A 23,312-nucleotide genomic window follows, 5' to 3' on the forward strand; every position below is an offset into this window, starting at 1 on the left:
CGGAGTTTGGAGACTTACCTTCAGTGTTTTACAAGTGACAACCCTCGCCAATGGTACAAATACCTCCATCTAGCTGAATATTGGCACAACTCTACCTTTCACTCCTCCATCCGAATGACTCCGTTCGAGGCACTTTATGGACGAAAACCCCCTACTGTGAGCAACTATATCAGCGTCCAAACGGACATACCATCCCTTGATATTTCCCTGCAAAACAGACAACTCATTCTTAATGATCTGAAACACAACATCTCTCACTGCCAAAAGATTATGCAAGAACAAGCAAATAAAAAACGAAGAGACTGTATCTTTCATGAAGGTGAACTTGTATGGCTTCGTCTACAGCCATATCGGCAAACTTCTGTGCAACGCTGACACTCTCAGAAACTCTCGAAACGTTTTTTTGGGACCATTTCAAGTGTTACGAAGAATCGGCGTGTTGGCTTATGAACTTCTGCTCCCCACCTCTTCTCGCATCCATCCGGTCTTCCATGTCTCGCAGTTACGCAAATATCATGGTAGTGATCCACGATCAAATATGGTTCCTATACCTGATGATTTGAGGAATGGAACTCTTGTAGACAAAGGGGTGTTTGACTCTAACGAAAATGAGGATGTTGAGAAGGATTACAACGTTCAGACAAATGTCAGGGACATTCAAGAAGGGGTGAACATGCAAAATCTACAAGCTAATGTTTCGGGTAACATGGAAGACAAGACAAATACAAGAGAGTTTGAAGATGTTCTTCAAGTACAAGGAGATAAAATGAAGGGAACTAAAAAGAAACTGAGTGGAAATGAGTTCACGGAGACCACACACACTAGTTATTCAACTTCTTCCAAGACTAAAAAACCGTAATATTCGCCCGCATGTCAACCATCTGTTCCGCGGGACCCAACAGAGATACTTCCACATTGTTCTTCTGCAAACCAGCTGGCTCCAGCCCACTGTTTCCCTAATACCACTCTTCCCTTGTATGTGATCGCGACTTTACGTGTCTATAAATCTGATAACTGCAAGTGCACAGTCGTGTCGTGTAGTTTTAAAAGATATCGAATCCACAGGGACTATGAATCGATCTACCGTTATCTAAGGTTACTATGTAAAGCTAGGAGTACTAAAATTTCGATTGTTCCTAAGGGAAAGTGACTGTGAGAAAATAAAGAATAATAATAAAAGACAGGTATCAGTATGTATTTCGTTTAACTAAAGGTAATCCGAAGGTCCATTGGCTTTTGCATAATTAAATTAAAAATCTTTACTAATTCCATTAATTAAAAATCCTCATCTCAAACTTTCGCTCTGTTGATTCAGACTACTATCCTAATCCTAATGTACGCTTTCGCCATCCCATTAGATTTTAGAAGAGCTTTTTGGAAACAATGTAATTAATAAAATACCTATTTTACGAGGTTGTTATCTATTTAAATCTCCTAATCTCAAACTTTCGCTCTGTTGACTCGGAGCAAGCTAATAACCCTAACGTACGCTTTCGCCATCCCGCTCGAGTGTAAAAACAATTTTTGAAAATAAATAAGTTCCAATTAGTTTTAATACGCTTTCGCCATCCTTAAAACTAATGTCCTATGTCTACTATCTGGTTAAAGACCTCAAACTTTCGCTCTATTGGTTTTAACCTTTGACCGTCCTAACCCCTCAAACTTTCGCTCTATTGGTTTTAAGACTTACTAATTAAATTAGACATATAAACCAAAAATAAGTGATAATTAATAAAACATAATTAAGCCAATTTATTTCGGATCCCTACGGTTAACTTACTTTACATACCGACACCTTTAGTAATTTAGCCAGACATATTAATACGATTAAACATGCATAAATCGGTTCGGTTCATAATAATAAGCATATTAAATGGCATATAATATATCATGCAAACAAATATAAATAAGGCGGTAAATAAAAACCTGAATTAAATAAATAAATACTGGATCTTCAAGTACCGAACTTCCACCACAGGTTGGCTGGATCGTTCTTCGGAATTTAAATGGCAGAAAATAAAAAAAAAACAAGGAAATAAAGCGATAAATCTAACGTAAGGCTAGATCTACGAAAAGTTCACAACAATTTCCAGTGTAGAAATCGTTGTGAGAAAATAAACGGTTGAATGAAAGCAGAATAGAGAAAAGCGGTTCGCGGTACAATTTCGGCAGCACTTCGTTGGCAGGAAATCAGACGTTTTGGACTGAAGTGACTGCTTCTATTTATAGGGGAAGCTTTGCAGTTGCTTTGCGTGAAAAGAGGAGATTTTTGCAGACTGGGCTTGGAGACGTGCGTCTCCGTTTCTTCAGGAAGACTTGAGACGTGCGTCTCAAGTGGAGAGAATCTAGGGGCAGTTGGAGACGGGCGTCTCCTCTTGGTGACGTGGCAGAAGAGAACGTGGAGACGTGCGTCTCCACTTGCTTGCATGGTTTGGGCTACGCATTTTTGTTCCTTTGTGGGATGGTTCGTCTCTTTTGGGCCTTTGGGTCCTTAATTGCACTCTTCTTTCACTTCAGCACTCCCTTTTCATCTTTTAGGCATAAATATTGGTCGTTTAAGCTCAATTTTCTTTCCTTTTCGCAAATAGTCGTAATTGAAGTGTAAAACCTGAAACAAAGCAAAAACTCGCGTAATATCATAATAAATCAATATAATAAACGGAAAAATGCTATAAATATCTATGGATTTTAAGCTAAATATACGATATAAAATCGTGTTATCAAATTCCCCCAGACTTGAACCTTTGCTTGTCCTCAAGCAAAATAACAAGATAAAGATAAATGAAACACACTTCCACCACGTCGTTCGGTCATACTCAGCTACATAGTGTTCTTATTTGAAAATAATGATAATGATTCTAGCAATAAACTTATAGTAACAACACTAAACAACTCCCAGTATACATCCCAATCCGAATCATGCCATTATAGCTCGACCTTTTTTTTTTGACTCGTCATCATGTTTCACCCCTTTCATTCGCGCGCAATCACATTAAGCCCATTATCTTGACACGCACATAGCAGAGTAGTCGGTTAGTGACTATGATCCTTCTCATGGAGTTCTGGCACAATATGTGGTATACTCCTTAGCACTCACTTGTAGATTGTGGGGAATCGGACAATAGTCCTTCCTACCAAGTTCAGTACCAGACGACTTCTGAACCAATCGACAATGAGTTTTTAAATTCTTTGTATTTGAGATTTGCGACCGTTAGGTTAAATGATCTTGTGAGGATCACCTTACTTATAGGCACATTTCTTCTTATGGTTAAGCACATAATTATTATTATGAGGATCATACACTTATATTCATCGACTCTCTGCGTAGTTTGTATCTAAGACGGTGCCGACTGCTAGAATAAACTACTAAGGGTTATTCCAAAACTTAAAGTCGATGGTTTTGGTATAACGGGTATTCAAATCGGTTACGCATACTCGGGGGTTTTAGAGTGTTGGGACAATAAGGATATTGACTATATTCAGTTTCAATGCGTTGAGTGTTTGAGTAGTTTTGTATTTCTCGAACGTGTGGGGTCTGCGTTTATCGTTTAGGAGCAAAAAAATTTTGTTATGGCTCAAGAAAATGGAAGAAATTGAAATAACTACGGAATTATACATATGAGACTTAAATTCCATAAATATTCTTTATTGAATTAGAAAAACATTACAAGGAAGGGAAATAACTGAAGGGAAAAATAAAACTAAAGGAAATAGAAATAATACGACTCCCCCAGACTTAGATGATGCAATGTCCTCAGTGCATAAGAACTACTCCTCATTGTTGCGGTTTTGAGAACTGCTCGCGCCTCTTGTACGAACACGGCGACGTCTATCAGGAGGAGAGTCATTCACACGAATGTCAAGATCATGCAAATATGCAGCAATTTCAGTGTATTGACTTTCGTTCCTAATAGCATAGTCACGGTGCTCCTGTTGCATCTCTCGGATGAGCCTAATTGTTTCAGTTTGGTTTGTCTGCATAGCTTGAACTAGTTGATCTTGGCGTTGAATAGCAGCATACATGGCTTCAAGAGTGATAGGCGGAGGGTTGTTTGGAGGAGGTTGGTTGACATCAGCTTGCCCTTGGTTGAGTTCTTCTTCATTCGCATCCATAGGTTCATTAGGATGTTCTTGTTGGTCATCTTGAGGGTTGTCTTCAATAAGCCTCCAACGTTGAACATAACGGATGTTGATTCTTTCAGGGCATGGAAGGATGACATAAGGAATAGGAACTTTGTTGACGACCAAAGTGTATCGGCCATCATGGCGGGGTGAAACCAAGTGGGAGTCACGGCAGTAGGTGAGATCGAGTGACTGAGCAGGCTTCATGAGATGTGAGAGTGAGAGGAGCTCGTCACCAAGACCTAAAGCACAGGCCAAGGAAGTAATAATGCCGCCAAGCAAGAATGGATTTGTAGCGGGGGCGTTGACTAAACCTTGGATGTGTTGGAACATAAACGGTGCGGCATTGAAACGGATATTGTTAAGCGCACAGTAAAGGAAAAATAATTCATTTTGGTTTACCTTGTGGTTGTTAGATCTCGCAAAAATAGTATGCCCCAAGACACGTTGAAAATAACGTATAGCGGGGTTTTGAATGTGAGAAGCATGGAGAGCTCTCCAACCGGTAGGATTTTCTCCAGTGAGATGGAACCAAAATTCAAAAGCGAGTTCCTCCCAAGATCGACCATTGAGTTCTTGAAAGATTGAGCGGTGAGCAATTGGTGCATGATTAAAATGCAAATATGAAGCTACGACATCTTGATCTAGAGCATATTCGCGGTTGAACATCCGAAATTGGATGCTACCGGTTGAGAGTGGTTGATTAGAGGGAGTGTCGTAGTTGAAAGAACTCAAAAATTCTAAGACGAGCGGCTCATAAGTAGGTACGGGTTCGGTACAAAGATGGTGGAGGCTAGATTTAGTGAGCAAACGGGTAACACCATCAATGAGACCCAAAGTTTCTAGACATTCGGTGTTCACAAATTTTGTGGGAACAACCGAACGTTCGTAGAAGGCGACATATTTTGTTCGTTGAGCATCATTGTCATCATCTCGGAAGATAATGTTTGAAAGGTCGGGAGGTGGTCGCTCGGGACGCTCACTACGGATTAATGAACGTGGAGGCATGGTGAGTATTGAAATGAAAAATAGAAATGTGGTGTAGAAAAATAGAGAATGGTATGAAAGTTGTGAAGAAGAAGAGTGGTGGTGGTGTGATTTTATAGTGAGGTTTGAAAATGGTGTGGTTAATGGAGAATTAAAATGGGTTAATGGTGATGTTTGAAGTTTGAATAGAATAGAGAAGTGGGAAATGAATGGAGTTTAAGAGGTGAATGATGGAGGATGAATGAGGTTTATGGAGTTTAAATGGAATAAATAGGGGAAGAATAAGGAAGAGTGAATTTTGAAATTCAAATTCAAAATTCAAGAGGGAAAGAAAGATGGTCTGCGTGGTCAAATGCAGACTGCTGGCCTTGGGAGACGTGCGTCTCAGGCAGTCAGTCTGCTGGGGCAGAGCATGGAGACGTGCGTCTCCTGTCCCCTGATTCTTGTCAGCTGGTCCCACACAGATGGAGACGGGCGTCTCCTGTTGCAGGCAAGTGGGTCACGCATGCAAGTGACCAGACAGTGCTGACAGGTACCATGAATTGTCCATCAGTTCAGAACAGTGTCAAATTTTAATACTATTAACAGCAAAAAATGATAACCAGGCGAGTATATATAGCAGTGTAATATAACACAGTAGCATTAATCAAAAGAATTTTGCATTTAAATTAAACCATTACTGAGTGTTAACAGAAACAGAAAGTAAAAGTGCAGAAAAAATGAAAATCTAAACTAGGAATAGAAATTACTAAAACTAGAAATAAAATCTAACAGTCTAATACGGTAACATCTAGCCACGTCTATTGTTGTTCTCATTAGACTGAATGTGTTTGAAAACTTCGTCGAACTGAGTATTCACGGTGTCGATAAAATCGAAGAACTGCATTTGCAAAGTGTGTAGCTCGTTGCGCACATGTTGTACATCTTGTTGTAGCGCAGTGATGGCTTGCTCGTGCGTATTCAGATTAGGCATTCTTTGATTCACCGATGCGGTAGATGTAGCGGGTTGTTGTTGCTCGAGCTCGACATCAGTCATATCAATAGTGTAATCATCAACGGAATCTTCAGAACGAGTTTCAGGCTCATACTCAGATATAGGTTCATCAACAGGAAGAGGTTCATAATCAGGAATGGGTTCATCTTGAGGATTAGGTTCATAGTAACCAGGAGGTGTTTCAGGTTCAGATTCAGATGCAGGCATTTCCTCGTCAAAATGTTCATAAGCTTGAGGAGTTTCAGGTGATGGCTCTCTCTCAGGAATCTGACCATAGTAAAGCCAGTTGGCAGGGTTGTGCACACTCGTCCTAGGATTCGGTAAGGTGAACTGATACCAAACTTTGTTATCAATGAGCAATTCAAATCGATCAGGTCCAAGGTTACCGATGATACCTCGATTAAAGCAGAAATTGATGTCCATAGAGGTATGGGTACCATAAGGTGTCAATCTAAGCAAAGGCACTCTCATTCCTATGGCATTAGCAATCATAGTGACAAATCCGCCGATCCTAATGGGTGAAACTTCGTCTTGCGTGATGCGCTCGAAGTTTGTTAGCATGAATGCGATGGCATTGACCGGGCGATTCTGAGAGGAGCAGAACATGATGAATAACTCTTCTCTAGTAACTTCAGTGACATTATCAGGCTTTCCAAAAATATAGTGAGCAAGGATCTTGTGAAAGTAGCGGAAAGCAGGATTGTGGATGTTCTCAGATTGAAATTCATTCTCTTCAGGGTTGTCGTTTCCAGTGATCTTGCCCCAGTATTTTTCCAACTCCCAGTATGGAAGATTTTCTTCAGCTACTTTGGCGTATGCATCAGGTCCATGAGGTAGTTCTAACATTTCAGCAAAATCTCGGATGCAGAAATTAAACTCCATACCAAAGAGTCTAAAGAGAATAACTCCTTTTCTCAGCCCTTGTCCACAGTTTGGAAGATAGGTCAGGGAGCTCAAGAATTCCAGAGTGAGCTTCCGGTAAGTGCTAAACTTGCGGAACAAGTGAGAACCAGTCCAACCAATTTGGTTAAGCAGGTGTAGGATGCTTTCTTCGATACCAAGTTTCACCATAGTTGGTTGGTGAGGATAGCAAGTCAAATCCATGTGTCTTTCAGCCAGCTTGTTAAATCTTGCTTCTTGTCCTCTACCACGGAACACAACTTCCATATTATCAACTTCTTGCATCGTAGTTAGTAGTTAAATGAAAAACCTAGAAGTTGAAAATATTAAGATTAAGTTAGAACTAGGCTAGTGTTCATTTTTAAAAATAAAATTAAATAAAACAAGTTATAATAATAATAATAATTATAAAAAGGAAGTATTTTCTCGAATTAAGATAGCAGCTATAATTATAATAATTATTATAAGATGTATTAAAATTTAGAATAATTAAAAATAGAATAATTAAATGAAAATTAAAGGTTAAAAATTAAAAATAAAATAAAATAAAAATAAAAAGAATAAATAAATGTGGGTTGTCTCCCACCAAGCGCTTTGTTTAATGTCGTAAGCTCGACGATTTTAAAATAGAAAACTATTTTTTCGAAAGAGCGGGCAGTTCGTCAAGTTTAAAAACTTCGATGTTTTCATCGTATTCGAGATGATGGTAATACTTAAGACGTTGCCCATTTACGACAAAAGGTTTGACGGTTTCTCCTTTGATTTTTATCGCTCCACTCGGAAATATGTTAGTTATTTAGAAAGGGCCAGACCATCTAGATCGTAACTTACCAGGGAATAATTTTAGTCTAGAATTAAATAAAAGTACTTTATCGCCTATGCTAAAATTTTTCCTAGATATACGCTTGTCGTGCCATTTTTTCGTTCGCTCTTTATAGATTTTGGCGTTTTCGTAAGCGTCTTGTCTAAGTTCTTCTAATTCGTTTATGTCTAGAAGTCGTTTCTCACCAGCGGCAGTGTAGTTTAGGTTTAAGTTCTTAATGGCCCAATAGGCTTTATGTTCTAACTCTACCGGTAGGTGGCATGATTTTCCATAAACGAGTTTGAATGGGGTAGTTCCTATTGGAGTTTTGAAAGCTGTTCTATAAGCCCATAAAGCTTCATTTAGCTTGGTTGACCAATCTTTCCTAGATATAGCAACAGTTTTCTCCAATATTTGTTTTATTTCGCGGTTAGATACTTCTACTTGACCGCTTGTTTGTGGATGGTATGGTGTGGCTATTCGATGATTCACTCCATATTTTCGAAGGAGTTTCTCAAGTATTCTTGAAATGAAATGGGAACCACCATCGCTAATTACCAATCTTGGCACACCGAACCTAGGAAAGATGACGTTTTTGAAAAGTTTGATAACTACTCGTGTATCGTTTGTAGGAGAAGCAATAGCTTCTATCCATTTTGAAACGTAATCGACGGCTACGAGTATATATTGATTTCCAAACGACGACGGAAACGGTCCCATGAAGTCTATTCCCCAGACGTCAAATATTTCTACTTCTAGAATGCCTTTTTGAGGCATTTCATCGCGTATTGAAATGTTTCCAGTTCGTTGGCATCTATCACAGCTTAGTACATCAAAATAAACGTCTTTCCACAGGTTGGGCTAGAAGAGTCCAGATTGAAGGATTTTGGCGCAGGTTCTAGATGTGCTATGGTGTCCTCCACACGGTGCAGAATGGCAGTGTGTTATTATGCTTCTTATTTCTTCCTCGGGTACACAACGTCTAAAGATTCCATCGGGGCCTCTTTTGAACAGGAGTGGGTCGTCCCAATAGTAATGTTTTAGGTCATGGAAGAATTTCTTCTTCTGTTGGTAACTTAGATCAGGAGGAAGCACACCAACAGCTAGGTAGTTTACGAAATCTGCATACCAAGGTGCGTCAGATCGGGCTAAAGCTATTTCTTCTAATTTGTTGGTTTCAGAGTTTGGATGGTATGGTTCGAATTCATTTGCTTCTAATTGGGCGATGAGTCTTTCATAAGGGAAATCATCGTCAATTGGTACTTGTTCGGGTTTCAGATTTTCCAATCGAGAGAGGTGATCTGCTACGACATTTTCAGTGCCCTTCTTATCTTTAATTTCCAGGTCGAACTCTTGCAGTAACAAGATCCATCTCAAAAGTCTTGGCTTAGCGTCCTTTTTGGTTAGGAGGTACCTAATGGCGGCGTGGTCAGTGTATATGATTATTTTGGCTCCTACCAGGTAAGAACGGAATTTGTCTAATGCAAATACGACAGCTAATAATTCTTTTTCTGTCGTGGCATAATTCATCTGAGCTTCGTCTAGGGTTCTACTCGCATAATATATGACATGTAGTTTCTTATCCTTTCTTTGTCCTAGAACGGCTCCTACAGCATAATCACTTGCGTCACACATTATTTCGAAAGGCTCATTCCACTCGGGAGGTTGCATAATTGGCGCAGAGATTAATGCTCGTTTAAGCGTTTGAAATGCTTCAGTGCATTTATCGGTGAAAATAAATTCGGTGTCTTTCATAAGTAGTTCAGTTAAGGGTTTGGTTATTTTAGAGAAATCCTTAATGAAGCGTCGGTAAAAACTAGCGTGTCCCAGAAAACTTCTTATTTCTCTAACGGTTTTGGGAGGTTGAAGGTTTTCGATAATTTCGATTTTTGCTTTATCGACTTCGATTCCTCTATCGGATACGATGTGTCCAAGTACAATTCCTTGTCGAACCATGAAATGACATTTTTCCCAATTAAGGACTAGGTTTACGCTTACGCATCGTTTAAGCACCATTTCAAGGTTTTCTAAACATGTTTCAAAACTTCCTCCACAGACAGAGAAGTCGTCCATAAAGACCTCCATTATTCCATCTAGGAAGTCGGCAAATATTGCCATCATGCATCTTTGGAAGGTCGCGGGTGCATTGCAGAGTCCAAAAGGCATTCGTCTATAAGCGAATGTACCATAAGGACAGGTGAATGTGGTCTTCTCTTGGTCGTCAGGGTGGATAGGAATTTGGAAAAATCCGGAGTATCCATCCAGATAACAAAAATGCGAGTGTTTAGCTAGGCGTTCGAGCATTTGATCTATGAAAGGTAAAGAGAAATGGTCTTTTCGGGTAGCTTTGTTTAGCTTCCTATAGTCAATGCACATTCTCCATCCAGTTTGGGTACGTTGTGCTACAGATTCTCCTTTTGCATTAGTGATTACAGTGACTCCTCCTTTCTTTGGTACGACGTGAACAGGGCTAACCCATTTACTATCGGATATAGGATATATTATTCCAGCTTCTAGCAGTTTTTGGATTTCCTTTTTAACCACATCGCTCATAATAGGATTTATTCGCCTTTGATGTTCTCTAGAGGTTTTACTATCGTCTTCGAGCATAATGCGGTGCATACACAGAGAAGGGCTTATACCTTTCAGATCTGATATGTTATATCCTAAAGCGGTAGGGTATTTTCTTAGGACATTAAGTAATTTTTCAGTCTCGGTTCGTCCTAAGTTGGCGTTTACTATAACTGGTCGGTTTAGTTCTTCGTCTAGAAATTCGTATCTAAGATCGGTAGGAAGTGTCTTCAGCTCTATAGCAGGTTTCTTAGGTCCAGGTATAGGATCGGGAGTTAAGGCTAAGCATTCACTCAGGTGGTTATCTTGATATTCCTCACGCCAGTTGTCATCTTCAAGAATTGGCGGCATAGGAATTCTTAGGATCTCGGTTTCCTTATTTGGTTCGGATTTTATTTCCTTGACACACTCGTCGATTATGTCAGCAGAACAGCATGTGTCAATTATAGAAGGTGCTTTTAGGAATTGGGAAAGTATAAATTCTATTTTCTCTTCTCCTACTTCGAAAGTAAGCTTTCCTCGCTTTACATCTATAATTGCACCAGCGGTTGCTAAAAATGGTCTTCCTAATATGATCGGGATGTTAGAATCTTCTTGGATATCCATAATGATGAAGTCAGTTGGGATGTAGAATTGACCTACACGAACAGGGATATTCTCTAACATTCCTACAGGGTATTTGACTAAACGGTCAGCTAGTTGAAGAGACATTCTTGTTGCTTTAAGCTCACCTAGATTGAGTTTCTTACAGGTCGAAAGAGGCATCAAACTAACACTAGCTCCTAAATCGCACAAGGCTTTCTCTATGATGGTTTTTCCAATTACGCAGGGTATAGAGAAACTTCCAGGGTCTTTCAGTTTTGGAGGCATGTTATTTTGGATGATAGCGCTACATTCAGCGGTAAGCGTTATAGTTTCGTTATCCTCGAGTTTCTTTTTGTTTGATAAGATTTCTTTTAAGAACTTAGCGTACGAAGGCATCTCAGTTATGGCTTCTGTGAACGGTATGGTTATGTTTAATTGCTTCAGAAGTTCTACAAATCTTTTAAATTGCGCTTCGGTTTTTGATTTAGCTAATCTCTGAGGGTAAGGAATTGGTGGCTTATAAGGCGGCGGTGGAACATAAGGTTTCTCTTTTTCGGGTTCCACTTCGCTATTGTTTTCATCAGTCTTAGCAGTTTGTTCGTCAGTTGTTTTCTTTTGGGTTTCCTTTGGCTCTTGTTGTGACATGGGTACGTTTTGAGTTCTAGGATCTATGGGTCCATCGTAATTCGTTCCACTTCGTAGTGTTATCGCGTTCGCATGTCCTTTAGGATTGGGTTGAGGTTGAGCAGGAAACGTGCCAGCAGGGGCAGCAGTAGGTGCTTGTTGTTGAGCTACTTGTGAGATTTAAGTTTCTAACATTTTGTTATGCGTAGCTAAAGCATCTACTTTGTTCGATAGTTGTTTTAGTTGCTCGCTATTGTGGATGTTTTGATTCAGGAAGTCCTTATTGGTTTGTTGTTGGGAAGCTATGAAGTTCTCCATCATGATTTCTAGATTTGACTTCCTAGGGGTGTTTTGAGCAGCTACAGGCGCTTTTTGGTAGCCAGGTGGTACAGCAGGTGCTTGTCCAGGCGCGTACAACGCATTGTTGTTCTTATAAGAAAAGTTCGGGTGGTTTTTCCATCCAGGGTTGTACGTGTTAGAATAAGGGTTTCCTTGAGCGTAATTTACTTGATCATATGGGACTCCAGTTAAGAGTTGGCATTCAGCAACTACATGTCCAGCCAATCCACAAATCTCGCAGTTAGGTGTTACAGCGGCAGCGGTGGCTGAAGGAGTGATGGTTAAGTTCTCGATCTTTTGAGTTAAAGCGTCTACTTTAGTGTTAACGCGGTCTATACCACTTATTTCGTACATTCCTCCTTTGGTTTGGGCTTTCTCTAGAGCGGCTCGTTCTCCACCCCATTGGTAATGGTTTTGTGCCATGTTCTCTATGAGTTTGTATGCTTCATCATGGGGTTTGTCCATTAATGCTCCGCCAGCAGCGGCATCTATAGTCATTTTAGTGTTATATAAGAGACCACCATAGAAAGTATGGATGATCAGCCATGGTTCGAGTCCATGATGAGGGCATATTCTAAGCATGTCCTTGTAACGTTCCCAAGCTTCGAAGAGTGATTCGTTATCTTTCTGGGTAAATCCGTTGATTTGACCTCTAAGCATAGCAGTTTTGCTAGGCGGAAAGTATCTCGCTAAGAATACTCTTTTCAATTCGTCCCACGTAGTTATGGAATTGGAAGGCAGGGATTGAAGCCACGCTCTCGCTCTATCTCTCAAGGAGAAAGGGAAAAGGCGTAATCGAATAGCTTCGGAACTAACGTTGTTAGCTTTGATAGTGTCGGCGTATTGCACGAACACGGATAAATGGAGATTGGGGTCGTCTACAGGGCTTCCAGAGAATTGATTCTGTTGAACAGCTTGGACCAACGAAGGTTTGAGTTCGAAATCGTTTGCCTCAATCGCAGGTGGTGCGATACTCGAATGCGGTTCAGCGCGCGAAGGAGCGGCATAGTCTCTAAGAGGACGAATAGCAGCCATCTCTAACTTCGGGGTGATTTGATTAATTTGATCAGTAAAAATCAATTCCTGATTAATCGGAATTTCTGCTACTTCGGGAAGATTGCGAGCTCGTCGTTTGACGTTAATGAAACGTTCGATCTCGTTAATTCGTTGTATTAAATCTCCTCCTTGTGAACGAGTATTTGGCATACAATCGTTCAGAAAGAAAGGGAAGAATTGTCCTAGTCTCTACGGTGTAACAGTGAGTTACGATATCGACTAAAATAGTCCCCGGCAACGGCGCCAAAAACTTGATCGCGACTTTACGTGTCTATAAATCTGATAACTGCAAGTGCACAGTCGTGTCGTGTAGTTTTAAAAGATATCGAATCCACAGGGACTATGAATCGATCTACCGTTATCTAAGGTTACTATGTAAAGCTAGGAGTACTAAAATTTCGATTGTTCCTAAGGGAAAGTGACTGTGAGAAAATAAAGAATAATAATAAAAGACAGGTATCAGTATCTATTTCGTTTAACTAAAGGTAATCCGAAGGTCCATTGGCTTTTGCATAATTAAATTAAAAATCTTTACTAATTCCATTAATTAAAAATCCTCGTCTCAAACTTTCGCTCTGTTGATTCAGACTACTATCCTAATCCTAATGTACGCTTTCGCCATCCCATTAGATTTTAGAAGAGCTTTTTGGAAACAATGTAATTAATAAAATGCTTATTTTACGAGGTTGTTATCTATTTAAATCTCCTAATCTCAAACTTTCGCTCTGTTGACTCGGAGCAAGCTAATAACCCTAACGTACGCTTTCGCCATCCCGCTCGAGTGTAAAAACAATTTTTGAAAATAAATAAGTTCCAATTAGTTTTAATACGCTTTCTCCATCCTTAAAACTAATGTCCTATGTCTACTATCTGGTTAAAGACCTCAAACTTTCGCTCTATTGGTTTTAACCTTTGACCGTCCTAACCCCTCAAACTTTCGCTCTATTGGTTTTAAGACTTACTAATTAAATTAGACATATAAACCAAAAATAAGTGATAATTAATAAAACATAATTAAGCCAATTTATTTCGGATCCCTACGGTTAACTTACTTTACATACCGACACCTTTAGTAATTTAGCCAGACATATTAATACGATTAAACATGCATAAATCGGTTCGGTTCATAATGATAAGCATATTAAATGGCATATAATATATCATGCAAACAAATATAAATAAGGCGGTAAATAAAAACCTGAATTAAATAAATAAATACTGGATCTTCAAGTACCGAACTTCCACCACAGGTTGGCTGGATCGTTCTTCGGAATTTAAATGGCAGAAAATAAAAAAAACAAGGAAATAAAGCGATAAATCTAACGTAAGGCTAGATCTACGAAAAGTTCACAACAATTTCCAGTGTAGAAATCGTTGTGAGAAAATAAACGGTTGAATGAAAGCAGAATAGAGAAAAGCGGTCCGCGGTACAATTTCGGCAGCACTTCGTTGGCAGGAAATCGGACGTTTTGGACTGAAGTGACTGCTTCTATTTATAGGGGAAGCTTTGCAGTTGCTTTGCGTGAAAAGAGGAGATTTTTGCAGACTGGGCTTGGAGACGTGCGTCTCCGTTTCTTCAGGAAGACTTGAGACGTGCGTCTCAAGTGGAGAGAATCTAGGGGCAGTTGGAGACGGGCGTCTCCTCTTGGTGACGTGGCAGAAGAGAACGTGGAGACGTGCGTCTCCACTTGCTTGCATGGTTTGGGCTACGCATTTTTGTTCCTTTGTGGGCTGGTTCGTCTCTTTTGGGCCTTTGGGTCCTTAATTGCACCCTTCTTTCACTTCAGCACTCCCTTTTCATCTTTTAGGCATAAATATTGGTCGTTTAAGCTCAATTTTCTTTCCTTTTCGCAAATAGTCGTAATTGAAGTGTAAAACCTGAAAAAAAGCAAAAACTCGCGTAATATCATAATAAATCAATATAATAAACGGAAAAATGCTATAAATATCTATGGATTTTAAGCTAAATATACGATATAAAATCGTGTTATCAGTATGCAAAACAGCTGGCCCCAACCCCACATTTTCTCATTACCACTTTTCCTTCATTAACTCCGCGATCCGTGCCATCATCATCACTGTTGGATTTCCAACGGCTAATTCATGCGCCTTCCCACAATGACACGTTCTCTCCTTATGATGGTCCCAAGGAAATCTCTCAGCCTTTGCACACTGCTCCACACAATCCCTCAACTGTACCACTTCAATACACTAATTTCCCTCTTCATACAAATTCTGATCTCCCTCTATTGGACCCGGGCCACATTCCTGTTGGGCCTCCTTCTCTTACTGCAAACTCAAACCTTGAGGACAAGGTTTTATTTGGGCCGGATAGTAGTGATAGACAGCGAACTAGGCCCAGCAGAATTAAAAACAAACCCGATTGGCAATAGGACTTTATTATGCATTAAAATGTTTTTATTAGAATTTTCTTTGTATTTCCTTCAAGTGGGCTATCACCCAGTGCCTTAGGCCCATTAGTATTGTATTTAAGTTCTGAATGCACTTATCAGGCTGATTATCACCTTGTTGGCAGCTTCGACTTGACCATTCGCCTGGGCACAATATGGTGTCGACGTCAGTAGCTTTATGCCAACCTCCTGGGTGAACTCCTGCATTTTCTTTCCAGTGAACACGGTTCCTTGGTCGGTTGTGATAGTCTCCGGTATCCCAAATCGACATATAATGTGATCTTGTATGAAATCTATCACAGCTTCTTGGTCGACGTTTCTCAAAGCTATGGCTTCGACCCACTTTGTAAAGTAGTCGATACCGACCAAAATATATCTCTACTGTTTCGACGAAGCTGATTTTATTTCCCCGATTACGTCTAAAGCCCACCCTCTGAATGGCCACGACTTTACAATAGCGTGCAATTCGCTTGCAGGGACGTGTTGGATGCCCCCGTGCATCTGACACTCTTGACATCCTTTTGCGAACTCTATGCAATCTTTTAACATCGAGGGCCAATAAACTTCCGAACGCATTAAAGTCCACTTCATTTTATGGCCAGCTTGATGTGCTCCACAGGCTCCGCTGTGTACATTCGACACGGCCAGATAAGCTTTGCTATCTCCTAGACACTTGAGCAATACTCCTTCAGATGTCTTCTTAAATATTTCATTTTCCAACAAGACGAAACTAAGAGCCTTGTACTTGATTTTCCGATCTGTCGAACGTGTAGGGTTTCGTAAATATGCCACCAATGGTTTACGCCAATCATTTTCCTGTCCGTTATCGACTGTAAAAATCTCGAAATTTTCGGCGTCGACAACCCCTAATTTTATCACAGATAAGTCTGAGGGGGATAGCACAGTTGCTCGAATTTTTTCTCTCACCTGAACAGGCTCTTCATCGCCGCCTCTCTTATATTCTGACGCCTCTTGAGCTAGATCATTGGCTTCTTGATTTTCTTGCCTGGGTATATGTCGAATATTCGCTGAATTGATTCTTCTAAGCAATCTGTTCGCAACTACGAACTACATGATTAGATTTTCTTTAACGCATTTGTAATCCTTGGAGACTTGCTTTACTACCAACTCAGATTCTCCCATAATTTCGACATTCCTTGCCCCCAATTCTAGCAGCAGTTCAAGTCCAGTTATTAAGGCTTCATATTCAGCCTCATTGTTGGTACACGTGCCAGCTATTGAGTACTTGAACTCTGCTGGAATTCCATCTAGAGAAATTATGATTCCTCCAATACCCGTTCCATTTTTGTGACTGGACCCATCGAAGTACAATTTCCAAGGTGCCAAGTCGACATTATTTTGAGGAACTTCAACCATAGAATGGTCGACCAGGAAGTCTGCTACCACTTGCCCTTTCATTGCTTTCAGAGGAGCATATGTTAGGGAATATTCAGTTAATGCTAATGCCCATTTACCAATTCGACTATGAAAAATTGGTTTAGACAACATGTGCTTAATAATATCAGAATGCAAAGAAACATACACATCAACTGGTTTTATATATTGCTTTAACTTCATACAAGAGAAATACAGACACAGGCATCGTTTTTCTATATCACTATACCTAGTTTCAGGATCATTTAACATTCGACTAAGGTAGTACAGCAGTCTTTCGACACCGTTATCATTTTCTTGAACTAACATACTTCCTATAGTCGATTCCGAGGCTGCAATGTACAGCCTCATGGGCCTGCTTCTGACAAGTGGTGCCAATACTGGAGGTTTTGTCAGATATTCTTTGATCCTGTCGAAAGCCTCTTGATGCTGACTTTTCCAGATGAAGTCTTCGTTCTTCAGTCGAAGTAGTGGTGAGAACGCCTTCGTCTTTCCACTTAAGTTAGATATAAACCTCCTTAAGAAATTTACCTTCCCTATTAAAGATTGAAGTTCTTTCTTTGTCGATGCAGGTTTAATATCCATAATGGCTTTGGTCTTGCTTTGGTTGACTTCTATACCTTTTTTATGCACTACAAAGCCAAGGAAATCTCCTGCCTGCACACAAAAAGCACATTTTAATGGATTCATTTTTAATCCATGTTTCCTCATTCTTTAAAAAGATTTCCTAATATGTTCTAAGTGTGTCGACCTACAGGTTAACTTTATGACAATATCGTCGATATATATTTGCATAAATTCTTCGATAAAGTCATGAAACATAGAATTCATTACCCTTTGGTACGTGGCTTCGGCATTCTTCAGGCCGAAAGGCATGACCACTCATTCATATGTCCCTAATGCCCCCGGGCATCGAAATGCCGTCTTCGGCACGTCTTCTTCTGCAATAAAAACTTGGTTATAACCTGCATAACCATCTAACATACTTCAATATTCAAAAACTGCCGCTGAATCGATTAACATTTCTGCTATCGACATGGCATACTCATCATTTGGGGTAGTAGCATTTAGATCTCTAAAATCAATGCATACCCTTAGCTTCCCATTCTTTTTCACAACTGGTACTATGTTCGCTAACCATTCAACGTACCTTGCAGTTCTTATGAACTTGATCTTAAGATGTCGTTCGACCTCTTCCTTTATCTTCGACATTATTGCTGGCGCAAAACGTAGAGGTGTTTGCTTTACTGGTTTCTTGCCAGCTTGTATTGGCAATTTTAATTCGACCAATTCCCTGCTCAATCCAGGCATTTCATTATAATCCCATGCGAAGCAATCTTTAAATTCTTTTAATAATAGAATTACCTGTGACCTGAGTTCTGGGTCTATGTTGGCGCTGATGAATGTGGGTCTCTTATCTCCCTCTTTGCCCAGATCGATTTCTTCCAAAGGATCTTGTGGTTGCATCTTCTCTGGCGCCATAGGGTCCTTTTCGAACCCCAAAGGTTCGTCGTCGTATATGCAGTCGAAACGCTGATTATCGACGTCTTCTTTTATTGTTTCTGCTTTTGTGGTCGAACTCTAATTGATAGCTCGTATTTGATTTGATTTGTTAACCATGTCGATTTCAGCTTTTAAAGCCGAATTGATTTTGTTTTCAGCAATATATGCCGAAATCCTTTTTAGAGTTTCTAGCTCAGGCATCATCACTTGTGTTTCCCCACCCTGATGGCACAGGGTCCGACAGGTATGGATCCTCTAAAGGCTCCACATCCCAGATAAAGCCATGGGTCTCATGTAATTTTAAGGAGACAAATGCCTCACTGAGGTTTGGGTAGACATCTTCAGCTGGCTGGCAAGGGGCTATGTTGGCCAACTTTATGTCGAACTGCTTTTGACCAATATTGTTAACATCAGCCATGAAATAGCTTTGGTCGGCCTCAATATTCTCAACAATACCATCTGCCCTCTAGATTATTAACCGTTGGTGCATGGATGAAGGTACAACTCCTACACCATGTAACCATTCCCTTTCAACCAGCAGGTTGTAACTAGGCTTTCCTTTGATAACCATGAAGATGGTTGGTTGAGTCACTGAACCGACAGTGATATTCAATTGAATGACACCCATTGTGTTTTTGGTGTTTCCTTCGTAGTCTGAAAGGACCACGTTATGAGATCTGATATCAGTGTTGAACATTCCAATTTTCTTCAGCATGTGATGTGGTATAATGTTCAATGTCGCACCACAATCGACCAGCACTCTGTTCACAGCTACCTCCTTTACTTTAGCTCTTATTAGTAAAGGTTTCAAATGGCCTCTCATCGCCATATCTGGGCGTTCAAAAAATGCATCTTGGTTCTCTATGGAACCATTGTTCATCACAAAGTAACATGTCGGCCTATATAAGGCCATTTCAGCAGCAGCAGTTTCGTCCACGTCCTCGGCTTCGGACGGGACATTGAACTCCTGGGGCAAGATCAATACCACATTGACTAGAATGTCGAGACTCTCTCCTGAGTCGGAAGCAAAGCCGTCTGTTGCTTCGTCTGGATCCTTGGTCGCAGGTTTACCAACAAATTCCTTGATTTGTTGCTTGACAGCTGAATTGACCTTCACCTTATATTGCTTCTTTTTGTAGACCTGTTCATTAGCAGCCTGCCTAGCAGCAGCGGCTTGCCTTTCAGCCTGCTTCCTTCTTTGAAAACGCCTCCACTGGGTTCGACTCATGGGATTTTTGCCCATCTAGTTCTCAGATATGTGGCTCTTTATTTCAGAATGAATCTCCAAATGATAACTCATTGGAGCTTTTCCTTTCCTGTCCTTCTCAGCTTCGACGAATTCAGGTTTTTCCCTCGACATTTGAGGCTTGATCCAAGGGCCTTTGGGCGCAGCAGATGGAGGCACATAGCTTCTTGGCCTGTTTTGGGACGCTTTTCTAGGGTCCCTCCTTTCCCATTGAGCTCTGCCTCGTTCCAACTGCAGCTTTTGGAAATTCTCTGCAGCCACTCTGTCAGTCAAGGCACTGCATCTGGGGCACAACCCCACTTGGGAATCTTGATACTTGCATCGAAACAGGAAATCCAGCAAATCTTCATCAAGCCTGGGGTACACATCAGCAAGTCGAACCTGGGGAGTTTCGCCGGTGCTTTCTTCCAGCATGTCATCAGGTATCTCCATCAGTTCCACCATGTTGATATCGACAGTGTCAGCAAACAAAGCCTCTTCTTGTTTGAGTGGGTCAGCGTCGACTTTCATCCTTCTGGCAGAAAATTTCAATCGACCTTCCTGAAGTGACTTTTGGACCAGATCCCTGAAAATAAAACATTGAGAGGTTGAATGCCCAAGATAATTATGCTACTTGCAAAAACCTCTTTTTTGTCGCTGTTCTATTGGTGGTAGTTTAGCATTTGGGGGTACTAAAATGTGACCATCTTTAACTAATACATCGAAAATTTCCTTGCACTTACTAATATCAAAAGTGTAATTTTTAGCAGGGAATTTCGAATTGTTATCAACAGGGACATTTTTTCCTTTCGACGAAAACAATGATTTACATTCGTATGCTGGCCCTGGTTTCATTTCGGCCAGATCAATCTCCGCCTCTGTTGGCGAGATGTAGTCAGCTTCGTATATGGGGTTTGTATCATCATAATAGACATAAGCTACCTTTTCCTTTTTAGCTTTTGCTTTGGTATGCCTGACTTTTTCTAGTCTTAAGTGTTCAAGGTGTCGAACCCTATCAGCTAACTACGACATACTTTTGACAAAAGTTGGGTCTATTTTATTCCTAATGGAATAATCTAAACCTCCTGCTGCCATCTGAACCAGTTCATGTTCAGGCACAAGCGCGAAACATTTTGCTTTAAGTGACCTAAACCTATTTAGATAGTCGTCGATGGTCTCTGCGAACCTCCTTTTGATGCTCGACAGTTCGACCAAACTGATTTTCGAATGGCCTTCATAAAACTGCTCGTGGAAAAGCTTTTCCAATTTTGGCCTTCAGTCGACAAAGTTGGGGGGTAATGTAGTAAACCAAGTGAACGCTGCTTTTGTAAGAGACGATGGAAAACGCTTAACTCTGAGGCTTTCGTTATTCGCCATGTCCTCTAATTCAGTCAGATATCTAGCAATATGCTCGACTGTCGATTCACCAGTTTCATCTCCGAACTTGGTGTACTTGGGTATTTTCCAGCCCCTAGGATTCTCTGTCTGTACAATGTATTCAGCTAACGTGTAATGGAGTATTCATTCCGTTTCTAGCCATAATCCTTTCGATCATTGTAGTAGGTTATTCTCCGTAGCTACTTCTTCCTGTTGATACTGCTCGACAAATTGATCAGAATCCTGTTGTCGACCCACCATAACAACCTGTTGTCTCCCTTGTACTCCACCTTGATTTGGTCGCCACCTGGGGATTTGATTCTCTGGTACCGCTTCTTCATCCAATGAATCGTCTTCTGTAGGTGTGTGCACAATCATTTGCATGTGAGCTTGGGGAGGTTGTCGACCGGTCGTCTGAGGGGCCCCCAGATAGTTGCATAGTCGAGTGAGTTGATCGACCACCTGTCTATTCGACTCTGCTGGTTCCTGCACTATAGGATTAAAGACAGTCCCCATTTGGTTAGTCAGCATGTTTACCAACTCATGATTGTTATCGTCCATCTGTTGCCTAAGCACAACTACGGATGTGTTCGACAAAGGCACAACTCTGTTCTGATTTGCCCTATTTTGGGCACCTGGTGTGGATCCTTGTGCATCCGACACTAAAGCAGGACTTGACGTCGACTGACTTCCAACCATCATGGAATACGGCATTCCATACGTGGGGTCAGTGGTTCCGAAACAAGGTACATTTTGTCGAAAAGGAGTACCTCTTGCTCCAGTTCCCCCTGGTGGTATCACTGGGATGTCTGCTGTTCCCATTTTGAAAACTACAGCATCTGTCTCTGCACCAGTCACTGGGTCGACCGGAGTAAGCATTGTGTTTGAGGAGTCCAGAGAGTGCGAAGGGACTTCATCAACGTTATTTGGGTTAGGTGTTTTTGTCATTCTAGACCTAAACTTTTTGGGTGGGTTTTGGTATTGTTTCCCACTTCTAAGTTTCATACATATAACGAAATGAAAATTAGCACGATCGTCCCACTGGGCGTGCCATTTTGTTTACTGTGGAAATTGGTAAACAACCGCTAGTCTTCCCAAAGCCTTGAAACTAAGGGTTACTTGCAAGATCGACCAGTTGATCTTAGGATCACGTGCTAAAGTTCTTTGGGATTGTACTTATCTCGTCGAAGTCTTTGCCTAAGAGACGGTTTTCTAAGACTGGTGACAAATACAATGTTTTTCCACACTAAATGCTAGATTCGACCGTCAGGTGACTCGTGACCAACGGGGCGAACTTAGACTTAAACTTTGTGATATTATGACTATTTTGACTCTAAGCCTCTGAGGGTGACTCGTGACCACCAGATGGTGTCGACTCAAGAGTAGTTTTCTGATGACTACAACCAGTTTCAGTTTACTTATATGAAACAATAATTAAAAGACAAAACAAACATTGGTTAAAAAGCACAATGTAGATGACAGTTTCGAAGCATATGATTAAACATTAAAAGGATTGCATTGAAATTAAAGATGGTGATTCACATACATCAGAACTCTTAGCAACTCTTGTTTCCTGAAGGGCGGAAGTTGGGCAGAGTGAAAGCAAGTAGTTTGATTGTAATAGTGTTGAATAGTATATTCAAGGCAAATATTTTTGTATCGTATCCACAGAGATTGGGTGATATTACTGCCGTTCTATAGTTACTATCGCTTTAAGTTCAATTTGTAACAAAGTTGGTTTGAGTTGAGTTTCTATTTTTCTATTCAAAAGATAAAGTAAGCAATAAAATAAGACTTGTTCAAAGATAAAAGAGTGACAAGATTGGTTTGGTTTCACTACCCCTATCTTCCATGTGACTTTAACACCAAATGCATAACTTCAATAGTGGTGAAATGCTCTAGTATCCTCCCAACAATGTTTATGTCTAAACAAAGTTGTGAAAGCTAATATATTAATCTTTAGATGATCTCTCACTCTAACTATCAATATACTAATCTTGATTGTTTGATACAAATAGAAAAGTGGCAAATAAATCTATCTCTAGCATTTATTCACTACTTGATAAAATGTTGTAGGCCAAGACTTGAAATATATTTCTCAATCATAAATCAAATCTAAATATAAAAGATAAAACAACAACATTCATCCATTTCAATACCAATGAAGTTCATACAAAAGTGTTAGAGAAAATACATAGTTAACAAGGATAGCTACTACCTCCAATCTTGTCAAAGTGGGATTTAGCTACTCGTCACCATGGTTGACAGCAAAAGAGATGGAGAAGAAACTATGAACATCAATCTCTCACAAAGTTGCAAACTTTCTCTCCAAAACCCTAGCCTCAAGGTTTGGCGTACAATAGAATAAAATATCTTAATTTCCCCTTTTTATCTCCCTAAATAACCCCTAATTCGTACTAA

At 40.3% G+C, this 23,312-nt stretch overlaps 1 protein-coding gene and 1 non-coding gene across 2 annotated transcripts; one reads left to right on the forward strand and one right to left on the reverse strand.

The window, feature by feature from the left end:
* Nucleotides 1-12,477: 12,477 nt before the first annotated feature.
* Nucleotides 12,478-12,584, forward strand: LOC131593703 (small nucleolar RNA R71). Its single transcript, XR_009281087.1, has one exon. It is a non-coding gene; the product is annotated as a small nucleolar RNA R71 (small nucleolar RNA).
* Nucleotides 12,585-15,769: 3,185 nt separating this feature from the next.
* Nucleotides 15,770-18,268, reverse strand: LOC131659100 (uncharacterized). The gene is made up of 3 exons (XM_058928338.1): nt 17,789-18,268; nt 16,464-17,443; nt 15,770-16,397 (listed from the first exon to the last, which is right to left on the reverse strand). Exons 1-3 carry the CDS (start codon nt 18,266-18,268, stop codon nt 15,770-15,772), a joined length of 2,088 nt encoding a protein of 695 aa, XP_058784321.1.
* Nucleotides 18,269-23,312: the final 5,044 nt, after the last annotated feature.

Source organism: Vicia villosa, linkage group LG3 (genome assembly GCF_029867415.1).
Source record: "Vicia villosa cultivar HV-30 ecotype Madison, WI linkage group LG3, Vvil1.0, whole genome shotgun sequence".
Lineage (NCBI taxonomy): Eukaryota > Viridiplantae > Streptophyta > Magnoliopsida > Fabales > Fabaceae > Vicia > Vicia villosa.